Source organism: Danio rerio, chromosome 17 (assembly GCF_049306965.1).
Source record: "Danio rerio strain Tuebingen ecotype United States chromosome 17, GRCz12tu, whole genome shotgun sequence".
In the NCBI taxonomy this organism is placed as follows: domain Eukaryota; kingdom Metazoa; phylum Chordata; class Actinopteri; order Cypriniformes; family Danionidae; genus Danio; species Danio rerio.
The window spans coordinates 28,464,799-28,481,482 of record NC_133192.1 but is presented as its reverse complement, the minus strand read 5'-3'; the positions used below and the strand labels follow the sequence as shown (position 1 = coordinate 28,481,482).

General features: G+C 35.6%; 1 protein-coding gene across 12 annotated transcripts in view; it reads left to right on the top strand.

Annotated features, from left to right (window-relative positions):
• cnksr1 (connector enhancer of kinase suppressor of Ras 1) overlaps positions 1-16,372 on the top strand; it is a 65,038-nt gene extending 48,666 nt beyond the window's left edge. For 11 of the 12 annotated variants that reach the window (XM_068214360.2, XM_073927102.1, XM_009293086.5 and 8 more), the window contains 11 exons: positions 471-583; positions 2,428-2,546; positions 2,786-2,819; positions 2,918-3,093; positions 5,681-5,754; positions 6,122-6,193; positions 9,578-9,651; positions 10,935-11,008; positions 11,692-11,794; positions 11,899-12,077; positions 14,697-15,632. In XM_068214360.2, coding sequence (XP_068070461.2) covers positions 471-583; positions 2,428-2,546; positions 2,786-2,819; positions 2,918-3,093; positions 5,681-5,754; positions 6,122-6,193; positions 9,578-9,651; positions 10,935-11,008; positions 11,692-11,794; positions 11,899-12,077; positions 14,697-15,023 — 1,345 coding nt within the window. In that variant the 3' untranslated portion in view covers positions 15,024-15,632. 12 annotated transcript variants of the gene reach the window in all.
• Positions 16,373-16,684: the final 312 nt, after the last annotated feature.

Genomic DNA, 16,684 nt, shown 5'->3' with positions numbered 1-16,684 from the left:
AATAGTCTACAGAACAAGCCATCGTTATACAATAACTTGCCTAGTTACCCTAACCTGCCTAGTTAACCTAATTGACCTAGTTAAGCCTTTAAATGTCACTTTAAGCTGTATAGAAGTGTCTTGAAAAATATTAAGTAAAACATTATTCACTGTCATCATGACAAATATACAATAAATCGGTTAATAGAAATGAGTTATTAAATATTAAAACTACTGTTTAGAAATGTGTTGAAAAAAATCTGATCTTCGTTAAACAGAAATTGGGGGAAAAATAAACAGGGGGGCTAATACTTCAGGAGGGCTAATAAATCTGACTTCAACTGTATATGAATGAATAAATAAATATGTCCCAGTTGGAGTTGGGATCTCTCCAAACCCCTAAATGTTCCCCGGATAGCCCAGTTATTGTGAGTCTCTTGGATAAAAGCATCTCCTAAATGCTTAAATGTAAATGTATTTCTGTACCACAGATCAGCAACAGACAGCACACATCATTTCAGGCGGGAGAAATCGGCTCTCGCTAATGATCAAAACTCCAATGAATATCAGTCAGGCACCCTAAAACGGCTTCAGCCAGGAACAGGTAAGAGTCGCTGCAGACTGGACAAAAAATGTGTACAGACTTGTACTATTCTGTCTATCTAAAGTAATAAACAATTTTTCCACAAAATGATAGTAAATGCAGTATGTACAGCTCTTACACTGCAAGTCAACACTTTGAGTTTAGTCATTTATTGGAAGACTTCTTAGACCTTGGGCAAAAGTGACCTTAAAGAATTGTATAATATTGCACAATGTTTTATTTCAAATAAATGTTTTCTATTGACCAAAAAATGCATTAGTTTACACAAAAAAAATAATTAAATAGATTTTTTCAAAATTGATAATAAAATATTCCTTTAGCAGAATCAGTATATAAAAATTATTTCTTAAACATTAATTGACTTCATGTTTTTCTAGGAAATCAACATACATGGTTCTAATAAATAAATGCTTCATAAATGAGTAGGACTTCACCTTTTTTGAACCTAAATATAATAGAGATGCTCATTTTGGCAGAGCTGATGCTGCTAGCTTTTCTTTTTTGTATGCAAAGTGTTTAATTACAGGTTAATTTACATTTTTCTATTTCCCATAAGTGTTTACTTTTTTATTATAAAGAGCTGACTTGTGATTTTATGACCTCAATTGATGCTTTCTAGACATAACCAACTTTTTTTTCTTTGATACTTCTTAGTGTAACACAGCAGCCTCTGTTTAAATTATGCATATGGTAGTCACTATAACCCAGGAGGCTGCTTGGCAGAAATACTGCAAAGAATAAAAGTATTGATAGGGCAGATACTGAATTAAGACCTGTATGATTAATGTTAGGGTCAATAAGTCAATCCTCATACAGTTGAAGTCAGAATCATTTGCCCCCCTGTGTATTCTGACCAATAAATCAAGCAAGAATAGATTTTTGTTTTTACTTCATTTATTTAGTACTTATTCAGCAGAGGTTAAAGTGCTACAGAAGGTATTTTAACTCGGTGACAGATATTGTACACGGAGATATTCTGTACTAACGTTTGCAATTTCAAGTCAGTGATCCAAAACAGTTTATATAAAACAAACAATCTCAGATTGCTGACTTGATCTTACTATGAGTGCTCCACTCAGAGCTTCATGTGAGTTAGCCATAGCTACTTATTTACAAGTACATGGATTTTTAAAAAATCTATTATGGTTAACAATTTAGTCCACGGTGACTATATATTCTGTCTTACTACCCAGCCTTAAATTACTCATCACACATGAAGACAGTGACTAGCCACCACCTATCTGCTGTGTATACAGTATACAATTGAAGTCAAAATTATTGACCCTTCTGTCAATTTCTTCTGTTGGGCACCCAACCTGCAGTCTGTGTGGGTCCTAACGCCCTAGTATATTGATGGGGACTTTATACTGCTCAGTAAGCACTGTCTTTCGGATGAGATGTTAAAACGAGGTCCTGACTCTCTCTGGTCATTAAAAAAAGAGTAGGTCATTAAAAAAAAAGGTCTTTGAAAAAGTAAGGGTTTAACCCCGGTGTCTTGGCAAAATCTATCCATCATGGCCTCCTAACCATATAATGATTGGCATAATTGGTCTCGTCTTCACCAATCAGCTGATGTGTGGTGTGCAGCCTGGAGCAATATGGCTGCCATCGTGTCATCCAGGTAGATGCTGCACATTGGTGGTGGATAAGGAGAATCCCCCACCCCCCCATTATGTAAAGTTCTTTGAGTGTCTAATAATTCTGACTTCAACTGTATATATCTCAAGCATACAAGCACAAAAAACACACTAATCAAAATATTGATCTCAGTTATGAGTGTTAAGAAAAAAAAGCAGCACAACAAATACTGATATATCATTTATTAATCATGCTCTTGCTTATAGACTCTCCGCGTGCGAGTCGAAACAGTTTGGAAGTAAAAATATCTGCAGAAAGAAGTCCATCCCCCCAGGAGCTGAACCGCTCCAGCACCAGCTCCTGTCCTGATATGGCAGGACTAAGAGTAAGAACACTTTGCACCTTTTCCTAGTCAAAAAGCAAGATGTGTTTTTGGAGAGCTACTCTATTGATTTTTCACCCTTCAGCGTGGTACACTTGAGTGCACCATGAGTCATTGAGAAGGCATTTGTTTGACTCATTTTATAATAAAGTGTTTGATTGTGCCAGATCAGATGGCATCGGCAGAAGGTCTGTTTTAAATTCTGTGATCGCCAGCTAATTATACGTTTCTTTTTACCACAGGAGGAAAAGGAGAATAAGAAGAGCTCTACTAAAGGTCAGGCATGGACATATGCTCATTCACTATTTTCTCTAGAGTTTTTTTTCTGTTCAATCCAAATTAATGACTCTTTGTTGATTTGTGTTGTATTTAAGGAATGCGGACAGCGATGAGCCGCAGGAGGGTGTCCTGTCGTGAACTCGGTCGTCCTGACTGTGACGGATGGCTCTGGAAGAAGAGAAAAGAAGCAGGCGTCTTCATGACTCAGAAATGGCAGAGATTTTGGTTCGTCCTGAAAGGTCCAACGCTGTATTGGTATAACAGCCAACAGGTTTGTATGAATTTACTTGTAATTCACTACCAAATTTAATTCTACTTCTCTTAAAATATTCTCAGAGGCGACATGGTGGCTCAGTGGTTAGCACTGTCACCTTACAGCAAAAAGGTCACAGGTTCAAGTCCCAGCTGAGTCAGTTGGCATTTTTATGTGGAGTTTGCATGTTCTCCTCGTGTTTGCGTGGGTTTCCTTCGGGATGCTTGGGTTTCCCCAACAAGTCCAAAGACATGCGGTATAGGTAAATTTAATAAACTAAATTAGCCGTATTGTATGAGTGTGAATGAATGTGTATGTATGTTTCCCAGTACTGGGTTGCAGCTGGAAGGGCATCTGCTGTGTAAAACATAAGCTGGATAAGTTGGCGGTTTATTCCAATGTGGCGACCCTTAATGAATAAAGGGACTAAGCTGAAGGAAAATGAATGAATGAATGAATAAAATATTCTCTCAGATCTATCACTCATTAATAACCTGACTTGTCTCTTTGTTTTAAGATGAACTTTCACTTTACTTTCACTTACTTTATGTGCATAACAAACCTTAAAAAACTTTCTCCACATGAGGCTAATCGACATGCTATTATGACAGTGTTTTATATAAATATTCTTGTGATTTGGTCTATTTATATGAGATTAACCAGTGTGTACATTTAAAATGCTGAGCATGTGTAACAATTAGCTTTTTCAAACAATGCTAAAAAAATTAATTGTTTCTGCTTTATTATAAGACCTTTAAGATATATTACAAACTGTCAGCAGTTGTATAAATTTGATTTTGAGTATATGTGTAATATTTTTGCTGTTTAATGTTGTAGGGATACACAGATATGGTAATTGTGCTTGGATGCAGATAACCAACATTATTAGCCCTCCTGTGAAATTAAATTATTTCTCAAATATTTCCCAAGTGGCGTTTAACAGAGCAAGGAAATATGGAAATCACTGGTTTTCCTATAATATTTTTTTTTCTTTTAGTGACATTATTATAATTTCTTTTATTTTGACTGGAATAAAAGCTGAAATTATTATTTTATTAAACAATTAAAAAGTCTTGATCACGTTTTTTATTAGGGCTTAAATTTTGTTCAAGCGTTGTCCAAAATGTTTGACTCCAAAAAAGGCATAAATATATTTATTTTCCTCCTAATATTAACAACGGCTTGCTCGATCCATGTTGTTGGTTCAGGCCGGAGCGTCTGGCCAAGCTCATCAGTCCGGGTGATGTCACGTCATTTGTGCGAGAAGGTGATGTGACTCTCTCCACATTAAGAAAAAACCATAGAGCGAAACAGACAGAAAAATGGGAAATTGTCAGTTTGCGTACTCCTGGATGGAGAAAGACAAGTAGCTGAAACCTATGCTGAAAACAACCACGTAATTTATTCTTTCAAGCTTTGCTTCTTTCGAGTTCTTTTGTATGGTTGTGCTCCATTGATTTATTTAACTACAACTGTTTATTAACAACTTTTTATTAAGGTAAAAATTTGATAGTGATTACAGCTTGAAGTGGCGATGGGATCTTAAAATATTCTGATAAGGTCTTTAAAAAGTCTTAAAAAGGTATTGAAGTTACCTTTAGGATTCCAGCATATTCCCTGTAGAAGTTCTAGTAATTTAAAACTGCGTCAGTCTAGTTTTCAGAGTTCAGTTCAGTGGGGTTTAATTTTCACTGCTGAAAGTCCAAACACTAAAGAGAAAATCCATTGATGTCCATCGAAATCCATCAAAGTCCCAAACCAGGCAAGCTAGTGGGAACAGTGGCGAGATTGCATGTCAAGCTGAATACTACTATCTTGCAAAATAACTGGTGAGATAACACTTAATTTGTCACCATGCCAAAGACATAAAAATAACTATTAGAAATGAGTTATTAAAGCACAAAAACAATCTCTCCAAGAAACAGCACTTGGAAAATAATTGAAAAAGAATTGTCAAAGGAGGCGATGCAGTGGTGCAGTAGGTAGTGCTGTCGCCTCACAGCAAGAAGGTTGCTGTGTCGCTGGTTCGAGCCTCGAGTTGGCGCTTCTGTGTGGAGTTTACATGTTCTCCCTGCGTTCGTGTGTGTTTCCTCCGGGTGCTCCAGTTTCCCTTACAGTCCAAAGACATGCGGTACAGGTGAATTGGCTAGGCTAAATTGTCCTGAGTGCATGACTGTGTGTGAATGAGTGTGAATGGATGTTTCCCAGAGATGGGTTGCGGCTGGAAGGGCATCCGCTTCGTAAAAATGTGTTGAATAAGTTGGCGGTTCACTCTGCTGTGGCGACCCCGGATTAATAAAGGGACTAAGCCGACAAGAAAATAAATGAATGAATAAAATTTCAAAGAAGGGTAATACATTTGCCTTCAATTTTAAGTTGATACATGCAATAATAACAAATGGAAATGATATAAATTTTTGTCTGCAAAAACACACATTGCTGACAACTTGTTTATAATTTGATTAATTTAATCTTAATTGAACAGTTTATCATATCAAGCTTATCTTTATCAGCCAGAGTTATAATATCAGTGCATCTCCAACTCTGAAGAAAATCTACTCATACATTCAACAAAGTAATTACAGAAGCCATGTTTCTGTTACAGGAGGAGAAGGCGGAGGGCTTAATCAAGATCGGCAGCTACAATATTGAGAGCGCAGGAGAGCACAAGAGGAAGTAGTGAGTATCTTCCTGCATTATACAGAACACGCAGCCGATGGTTACCCATTCATTATCTGCAGGCGTTTCTGTTGACTGAACAACATTAAACTCCATTCAGCGATGCTGTTTGTGTTCACACTGTATTAAAGAAACAGAAGTCGGCTCTGAGAGTGAGAGCAGGAGACGCGGGAGGGCAGTTAGCCAGAGATGTGTGAATAAAACAATTACACTTTACATTCCTCAGATCTTCCCCCGCAGAACAGCACAACCTGCCACCATGATGACAAATGACTCTTCATTTTTTCATTAAGCTGCTAAAGCCTCTGCCACGAGATTAATGATTACTATCATCTAATCTCTTTCTCTTCTCTCTCTTGTCTTCTAGTGTATTTAAAATGTGCCACCCGCGCTTCCAGAATTTTTTCTTCGCTGCTGATAACGTCACCGACATGAGCAAGTAAGTGTGGCCGCAAAAATAAACAAGCATTTTCTCGAAACGACAGCCAGTCTTAACATTATATGTTAGAAAGCATTTTGCAAAAAAGATTATTAAGTGGCGAAATGTCACGGTAAGTAGATCTCGCTGCGCACCTGCAGCTTCTCATGTGCAAATGATTGTGCTTTGACCTTTTGAATTTAAATAGATTCATTAGATGCAGGGATCCTGGGTTTGTAAAGATAGAGTCTGCAACTTCTGTGATGTGAAAGGATTTTTAGGTTAGTGTGAATAGACAAGTATAATAAGGGCAACTTCAATGGAATTCTGAATAAATAGCATATACTGACAGCTAATGCCCAGTGTGCGGCTTTAGCTGAGTTTCTTACTCTCTCTGCACTGTTTTATTCATTAAATGAATTATGCAAATGAGGTAATGGTGTAAAGACAATCTCAAAATTTATGCCGAGCACACTTTGCATGATACTTGTGAGTGCTAAAACTACCATGATCTAGCTTGGGCAATTCATTCTTAATTATAACAATGCAATACAATATACATATACAATGAATATGTACAATTTTAAAGGTGCAAGTTAAATAGTGCAGTGATTATAGGGTAAGTTATGAAGAGAGTGTTGGGTCTAAGAGGAGTGGTAAAAGAGTCAGTCAGTGGGGGGCAGAGTTCAAAAGGGAGACAGTTCTGGGCAAAAGGCTGTTCTTCAGTCTGCTGGATAGTATTATAGAGGCAAACATTCATTAATTCATTTTCTTTTCAGCTTAGTCCCTTTATTATTCTGGGGTCAGCACAGCAGAATGAACCGCCAACTTATCCAGCATGTTTTACACACCGTATGCCATTCTAGCTGCAACCCATTACTGGGAAACATCCATACACACCCATTCACGCACATACACTATGGAAAATTTAGCCTACCCAATTCACCTATAGCACTCGAAGGAAACCCACGCAAACACAGGGAGAGCATGCAAACTCCACACAGAAACGCCAACTGACCCAGCCGGGGCTTGAACCAGCCACCTCCTTGTTGTGAGGCGATTGTGCTACCCACTGCGCCACCGTGCTGCCCCTATAGAGGCTGTTAGAAATGCTCAATTGTGAGCAGAATTTTTGTGCAAATCTATTGAAAGTATTCAAACTACAGCGAACAATTTACTGCTAGGACATTTATATTTGTTTTCCAGCTACATATAAGCTACATATGTTGTAATTAAAAATACTTGAGGAAAGTTCACCCAAAAATGAAAGTTCTGTCAATATTTACTCAGCCTCATCCTGTTCCAAACCATACATGTTTTGGATCAAATCTGAGAGCTCACTCATCCTCCTTAGACAGCAATAGTCCTGACTCATTCATAGTCAATAGAGGCACCAAAAACAGGGCAGAGCACATGACTTCAGTTAGTCTATCTAAGTATTACGAGGCTACGACAATCGTTTTGTTTACATATAAAACAAAACTGGATTTGAAATAATGCACAGGTATATCTGATGTAATACATGTCAGAAGTGTAAAACAAGCCCCTTTTGCACATACAGACCTTTCCGGAAAAGTACCGGCAATTTTCCGGAAAGGTCTGTATATGTGAACAGGCCCTTTTTGAAAATACCGGTAAATTCATTCCAGCTATTTTCCGGAAAGAGAAGTTGTAACATTACCGGTAAGTTGCTGAAATGCTGCGCTGTGTGAATGCAGAAGGAAGATTGCCGGAAACAGCGCGTTCACGTCTAGAATGTGCTGATGCAAGACGTCTACTTTAGCCAATCAGAACAGTCAGATGCATTCACGTCCACGCTGTTTGTGAGAATAAAAGCCTGTGAATGTTTTCCCAGACACATTTAGCTGCTAGATGTTAATCAGATAACATTTCTATGTTCCTTCTTAATGTCAACGGGGTAAATAATTATCGATAAAATGCTTATGATAAGCGGTCATTTGTTTACCTTCAAGCTCTGACGCGTGTGCTGTGCACATAAAGCAGCTGGTGAGCGCCAGCACACACACACATATATGAACATCTCGACATGCGAAAGTGTTTCTCTATGCTTTCATCAATGTGTTTCACAACACTGATCTATCCGCAGAGGTTGTAATGTAGCCAAATGTTTACAAATATAAGCGCAACCGTTTAGAGGGCATTTTTGGTTAATGATGTCAGTATTTACTGGTGTTTTGGAATGGATGTGTGTCTGTGTAAACAGCGCTTTTTTTTTATAAAGTTGGTAGAAGAGCGGTAAAGTCGTTCCGGAAATTTTCTGGATATTTACCGGTATCACTGTGTGAAAGGGGCTTAAGTGCGACGTAAGTGCGTGCCCTATACTGACACTGAGGAGAAAAAAAATGTTGAACAAAACAGCTTATTTTGTTTAGAGTATTTCAATTAAAACAATGACACATGGACTTGATTTTGTTATTTTATTTTTTTTTTTTTTAGATTATGGATTTAATCTAAAGTGTCTTAATTTGTGTTACAAAGATGAACAAAGGTCTCAAGGAGTTGTAATGACATAAGGGCATGAGGGTGAAAAATTAACAATTTTTATTTTTAGGTGAACTAACACTTTTTTAATATACTAATTTATTGTAAATTTTTTGCTTGCTACTTAAACTACTTAAACATTTTGTGACATTAATTTTTTTAGTACACAGTCATATAATTCAGCAGCCTCTGCAGTAATTCAGGCCTGAGCAGTTTATATAACAGAGCACTTCAGATTGAAGATCTTTCACATTGCAGGATTTGTCCCATGATGACCAGCCAGACTCAGGTGCTTGTTACCTCTAAATAAAGAGCTGGTGATATGATGTTCATGAGAGAGCCCGGGGTCACTTAGGTTAGTCATCATGTATCATTCCCCACTCATATGCCAATTGATAATATTAGTCTGCTCAGGTGACTCAGTTTGTTTCTTTTGAAGAGATGTATGCCTTTTATGTCCACTATTTCCAGGCACAGTCGTTCAGATGCTCTGTTGCCAGGTTGCAGTGGTCGATGAAAAGCCTCAGTATGAAACTCCTTGATCTCTAAAATGACTGTTAATGAGTTTGACCTCATGAGCTTCAGTAAAGCAGTGATTCAGCAAACGTTGGATCAGATGGTCTCTAGCGCTCTAGACAAAGTAAATGCCAGAGCTTTTAACCTATTAAACACTCCAACTTTCAGTTTAGCTGCTTATTATTGCTATTTTCGACAGCACACAAACGTATTTGTTCGTTTTCAGGCATTCGGGTTTTCTGACAGATCAACTATGCCCCCTACTGGTCAGCACTTAATACAATACAAAACAAGTTCTGTGCAAACGTGAAGTTTGTGGGACTTGTGAATTGCCTATGAGATAAATTTGTGTTTCATACTGTTTTTATCTTGTCCATTTTTCAACAGATGGATAAATTGCTTAATCACAGCAATTCAGAAACACAAGAAATATGCCCAGAGTCAGCCAGACAGTGAAGAAGGTATGAAAAAACCACACTCTTTTTTTTAAATATAGCTGTTATGTCTGCACTGCTAAATTGAATTGTTCAGCTGAACAGAGCTAAATTACATCTGATTTCTGTACCTCTACTGAAGGTCTGTTATAACTTAAAACCATGGGACATCAAAACATCTATAAAGAATAAAGTCAATGTGTCTTTATTAGTATTCGAAGTTAAATTCGTCGTACAGACAGGAAATTCAGCAGTCCAGGACTAAATTAGTTTCATAGAAAAATCAACATACTTTACAACACTATAAAAAGTATAATATATAAATAAATAAATTAATATATAAATGCTAAATGAATTGATTAGCAGTTTATTTCACATCTTCTAATGAGACAGGATCACTTTATCCATGTTATTTTTAATGCAGAAATTAGCTGTTGTTAGGAAATGTGAGAATGTGAATGCTTTTAGCACAAAATGTTTTACAAATAAGTGTTAATATTTAAAGGGATAGTTCTCTTTTAAATGAAAATTGTCATCATTTACTCATGGTCACAAACTTGGTTGAGTTTCTTTTGTTGAACACAAAGGAACACAAACTGAAGTATGTTGGAAGTACATTGACTTTACACAATATTTTTTGTATCTACTTTGGATGTCAATTCCTGCTTTTTTTCACAATATTCAGAATATCTTTTTTTGTTCATAAATCATAAAAGTTTAAAACCACTTAATTCAGAGTAAATGATGACGACATTTTCGTTTTGGGGTGAACTGTCTGTTTAGGACAATACATTAAAGTAGAATGTAATGAGAGTTCAATTTGCAATATCAAGCATCATTCAGCTAAATAACTAGAAGGGAATTCAGACACATTAAATTTAGTCATTCTTTTGTGGAAATATAATGCTAATGTGATGAACAGATTTGTGTTTTTTGCATTTAAACTGAAACAAAGAAGCATAGATCTATCAAATTTAATTTAAAATGTCTTCATTTATCTTAAAAAAAAAAAAACTTTCTTTTGGATTTGCAATGAAAGGACTGACTTTGATTTGTAAAATGCTACATAAGAGCCTTCTTGGATATCACTCATGATATATATATATATATATATATATATATATATATATATATATATATATATATATATATATATATATAAATTGTGATTCTGGAAAAAATACATTTATTAGACCTCTGTGCTGTCTTACGTTATGCTGCATATGCTGCTTTTGTGTTATATTTTCAATGACAGGATTTTGATGTAATTCTAGTTGTGCTGGATTAATGATTGAGGTTTCCTTTGTCAGACTGTTACAGTGAAACTGAGTCTGAGGAGGAATCATCACGCTCACCACTTCCTCATCGGAAGAAACTTTATACGGTGAGGATTAATATACACACATGTGCAAACAGAGCACACACTCTCACAAACACACATGTACACACAGTTCTATACACGCATCAAAACAGATGATAATAAAACGTTATTTACTAGGATAGACCACTTCAAGATAAAACATTTTTCATCTTCTGTGTGTGTATGGAACATCATCACATTATTTACACCGCTGTTCAATAATAACTGTAAAAAATATTACAAATTATTTTTAAAATATATTTTAATTAATTTATCTGATATCAAATCAGTAATTCTTCTAGTATTTGGTGTCACATGCACTTTCAGAAATCACTAGTTGATTTGGAGCTCATTAACATTTATTATCAGTTTCGAAAACATTTGTGCATTTTTATTCTCCGTTTGTGATGCTTTTATGTTCCTCTACTGCCAATTTTGATCAACTTACATGATCTTGCTCAGTAAATGTTATTTTTATGTTTAATTACCGATTACAATCTTTTTAGCTGTGATGCATTAAATTGACACTTCATCTTTATTATGCAGATAATTTTTGAACAAACATATTTAACGAGTATTTTTGAGTTGCTGGAACAAATAGAAAAATCCTCAAATTTATTTTGTTTAAGAATGATGACTCTTTCATTTGGAGATTAAGTACCTTTCCTTTGGAACATGCTTAAAATATTGTCATCATTTTGTCACAGAAAACTCAAACTCAATCAAACACACTTCCTCGAACGAAAGTAAAGCAGAACAGGATGTCAGAGCCGATAACCATTTCACAAGCAACGGGCAGTAAAATTGCAGGTAAGGGAACTGCCCATCAGCTACTTTATATCTTATATCTACACATGCATAAAACCCTAAAAACCAAGCCTAGCATAAACAAGCAAATGGTCTCTGACCCTCAGGAAATGTAGATGAGATGGACGAAATGTTCAACAGTATAAAGAAAGGAGGAGTGACTCTGATTGGACAGAAGCAGCCGATGACTCACGACCAGCTCCGTAAATCCTTCATCAAACGCAACAAAAACCCGGTTATCAATGAGAAGATCCACACACTCCGTGCCCTGCAGAGCACATTGAAGGTCAGACACCTATTTTAAAGGGTCATGAACTGCCTTCTTTTATATAATGTTCTCTGCGGTATACTTAAAATCCTGATTTAGCACTAATAGGCTATTTTCTGTTCTGTTTTGACTCTTCATCAGAATACCAGCTGAATATATATAGCAGATTGTAGACTCGGAAGTTAATGCATACTGATGTGATTGGCTAACAGTTTGGTTTATTTAAAGAAGTTGTGTGACAGGGATCTGACCACCGGTGTAAACTTTTCCATGTATGTTTGACAGTCTACATCCTTCATAGATGGACACTGCTGTAATAATGATAAAACCTTATTAGTACATATCAAATGATCTCTGTCACTTAGACTTTTGTGGTACAGAATTAATGTTGTATTCAAACTATTCAGCATGGAATTGTCTTTTATTTTCAGTCTTTTTGAAATCCGGCATATGATTGTGCCTTTTTTTTTAAAAACAAATCTGCTATATAATGAAGTAAACAAAGGACAAACATTCTAACTGATGTGTTCTGGAACTTCATTCACTCTTTCCTAATGTTGAGTTTAAAATGAAAGCAAAGAAAAAGTAATAATTTTCACTGCCAGCATCAAGGGGGTGATCCAGAATCCAGGTTAAGTGACATACCTGGATAAGTTTAAGGATATGTAAGCGAAAAGCCTCAGCTTTTGGTTGTAATTTACCATAGCAACTTATGTTTCGGAGCATGTTATTTTTTTACCTGAGCTGTGTATGTGACATGTGTTCGTGTGTATGTGTGTGTGTGTGTAGTGTGTTTCTTATTCTTATTTCTTATTATTTTTTTTTAGTTTTCAATGAAACACTATTATGAAATAATATACATTTTTCCTATTATTTATTTAAATTTTAAGTCATGTGGTGGATCTGGGTTTTTTTGCTTTGATATTTTTGTAACAGGATGCTTTCAAAAAAATGGATCACCTATTTTTTTTGTTTTGTAAATATACATTACACTACCTAAAGTTTGGGGTCATAGGATTTTCAAATGCTTCAAAATAAGCTTATCCTGCTTACACAGGCTGCATTTATTTAATCAAAATACAGTACAAATTGTGAAATGCTATTGCACTTTAAAATAACTGTTTACAAGTAGTTTATCATTTAATTTAATCATTTACTCCAGTGATTTTAAAGATGAATTTCAGCTTCATTACTCCAGTCTTCAGAGTCACATGATCCTTCAGCAATAACTCCAATATTAAATATTATTGTTGTTATTATTATAAATATTATTATTATTATCAATAGTAATAGTAATAAAATCTGTAATGACTGGAGTAATGATTTCATTTGAAACTACATACAAAGCAGTTATTTAAAATTGTCAAAAAATAACTTTACATTTAATAAATGCTGCCTTGATAAACAGAATAATTTGTTTTTAAAAAAACATTTAAAAAAATAATAAAACTGACCGCAAACTTTTGACTTTTATTTGTGTGTGTGTGTGTGTGTGTGTGTGTGTGTGTGTGTATATGTATATATAATATATATATATATATATATATATATATATATATATATATATATATATATATATATATATATATATATATATATATATATATATATATATATTACACATTTAAGAAGAGATAATCTTGAACATTTTTTAAAAATCACTAATAATTATTAAATTATTAAAATATGCATGAACTAATTTGAAAAGGAGAGGGTAAAACTAATTTAATACCTGCTTCTGTAACAGAACAACTTTCTCTTGCAGTCTGAAAAAACATCTTCACACTTTTGCTATTAAAGCACTGGTGCATTGTGATCTCCATATCACTCATAGGACCAAGCGAAGCTGCAAATCATCTAGTTTGGTTTGCCTTATTAATAGTTTGTTTTGCATATAAACATCTGTGACAGTAGTCACTGTACTGACAGGTAATGTGTAATTTGTTGTTCTATTTGTGTAAGTAAACAGCTTCTCGCAGTTTTTCACACAGTTTGTGTTTTGTCTGGTGCACTTTACCGCTGTCATTTTACTCTGCCGTCCCACTTCTTTCATGTTGTTGATGTGCAGGTAAATCGAGTTTGCGCTTGTAAACACAGAGCCCTCTTCTTTTCAAATGTATTGTGATTTATTCAATATTTCTACTGATTAGAATCGTCACATATTTTAATGGATTTTCAACTGGCTCATAGTGAACCGGAACATCCCTACAACTCAGTTGAGATGTTAAGTTAACCTTGCTTTCTGGAATTCACCCCTGAATGTCTTCAGAAGAACTTTATTAGTTGCTTTCTGTGTTGACCTACACATTCCTCTCATTATCTACTGTAATATGAATCTGTGGGAGAAACTAAACAGGCAGTGATGTATATCTTCAGTGGAGGTGGCGTTTATCCACGATATTATGTGGTGAAGTGGTTCATTCCACAACCTGATTGGCTTTAATATAAGCTTCTTTTTTTTTGACTGACAACAAAAACAATTGTGAAATTAATGCATTGTTGTATAGTACAATGACCCCATATATGTTAAAAGATAAATAACTTTTGATTTCTTAGTTCATCTTTTCTTTCAACACTCAAAAACATGAACTTATCAGGATCACACAATGTTTCTCATTGGCTGCTTGTGTTTCCTAGGCAAAGGAGGCGGAGCTTCATCTGATCAACAGGATCCTGGAGGATTCCGAGTTCACACCACAGAAGTATCGTCAGTGGAAGCAGTTCAATGAAGAGCTGCTGCAGGACATCGAGAAACTGCACAAACTGAAAGACTCACCCAGCACAGACACAGCGAACAAGGTGAGCGACGAGGCGAGAGCACTGAGTCTGAGTGATGGAGAACAGCTGGTGGACGCAGATGCTCCTGATGATGGAGACTCAACTCCTACAAATGCACAGGTGCCCATGCAAACGCAGAGCACAGACACAGACGAAACATCTATAGACAGCTACTTTTACATATGACACGTCTACAGAACTTGCGACAATTAAATGGGAACGTTTTCCTCCTGTGCTATAGGGAAACGTAACTAAAACAGAACGTGCAACACTGGGATATGCGGACCTGAATTTCATAGTAAGATCTCTCTTCTGGAGTTACTTTACACATCTGCAAATGAACAAATCTACTTTAGGCACTTGCTAAGAACATTGATTATGCTGATGTATGTAGTTTTAAATAATATTTTAGATGAATTATATTGACATGATACATGTTTGTTTTTACTTCAGGTGTGTATGAAAGATTTGCATAATTAGGATTATGCCTTCAGTATGTTCTGATATGATAGACAACAAGAAAGTATTCCTTTTATAAATATATTTTATTACTTTTATATCAGTGGGCTCAATTTACAGCTGGTATTAAAAGATGCATTTTTGTGTATCGGATCACAAGTAGACGACTCTGAATATAAGTGCAAATGGGGACTGAAGCATTTTGAGCTTGTCAACTGTTGAGCACTTCTGGAAGATGTTGAAAACTGGAGTGCGTTCATGTGTTCAATCCTATCAAAAGGGCTCCTATTTTATCCCTTTTTCAAGATTTAAGAGAAGTCTTTTGTGTCTCCAGAATGTGTCTGTAAAGGTACAGCTCAAAACACCCATGAGATTATTTATTAGACCTTTCAGAATGCTGGATTTTCTGCTCTGAACACAATGTAGCTGTTTTTGTTTCCCGTGCCTTTAATGCTGGTTCTCCCCACCCACCGTTCCCACATGCCTGTCAGAGTGTGCCTCAATCTCCGCCTCGGCTGTGTCAGATAAACAGCACAATGATAGACAGGAAGGAAGCAGATCTCACGTAACATTTGTGAGAAATACTACAGTAAGAACTTTCCCAATGATTATTCAATGTATTTGTTGTGAAGATAATTAGTTGACGAGAACAATGAATCACACACAATGTCGTTACAAAGTTTACACACGCACACACAACGCACACGTTTAACTTTGCATTGTTTTTGCACGCAAATGTGACAGGATACACTTTAATATCCACTGCTGTATGTATATCCGTTATGTTAATGTACAAAATAAACCTGATTTAACGTCGACAATCCAGATTGAAGCGTCTTCTTTTATAATTATACTGACATGCGGCTGTGCTGATAAAGTAAAGACTTTTTTTAAACAAAGTAAAGAAATTGCAAACATGCACTGTGTTAAAAACGTTTTAAACGTATAAAACTCATTCTTGATCACATTTGAAGATGATTTTTTGATCCAAGTTGCGTTGCGCACACTCCTACATCAAGTTGCGGTGGGCCTCAAAATGGGAGGGATTTGGATCCTATTTTAATGTCCAAAAATGTAAAAAAAAAAAAAAAAAAAAAAAAAAAAAAAAGAGGCTTATTTTCTTTATATCACCCCAATATGACAGTGGACACACTCTACTTACACACAGTTCTGTCTAAACAGCTTAAAAAAGATGATTTTCATCATAGGTGCCCTTTAAAGTGTTGTTAAATCACATTAGCAAAACAGGATTTAAACGTTTGGTTTGCAGGCAGTAAAATGTAAAATAAAAACTCAATGTTCTTTTGTTCTGACACAAACCTACAGAGCAGAAATGAAAGTATCCAAGTTGACAATATTAGACTGAAAGATCAGTAAAAGCAAATACT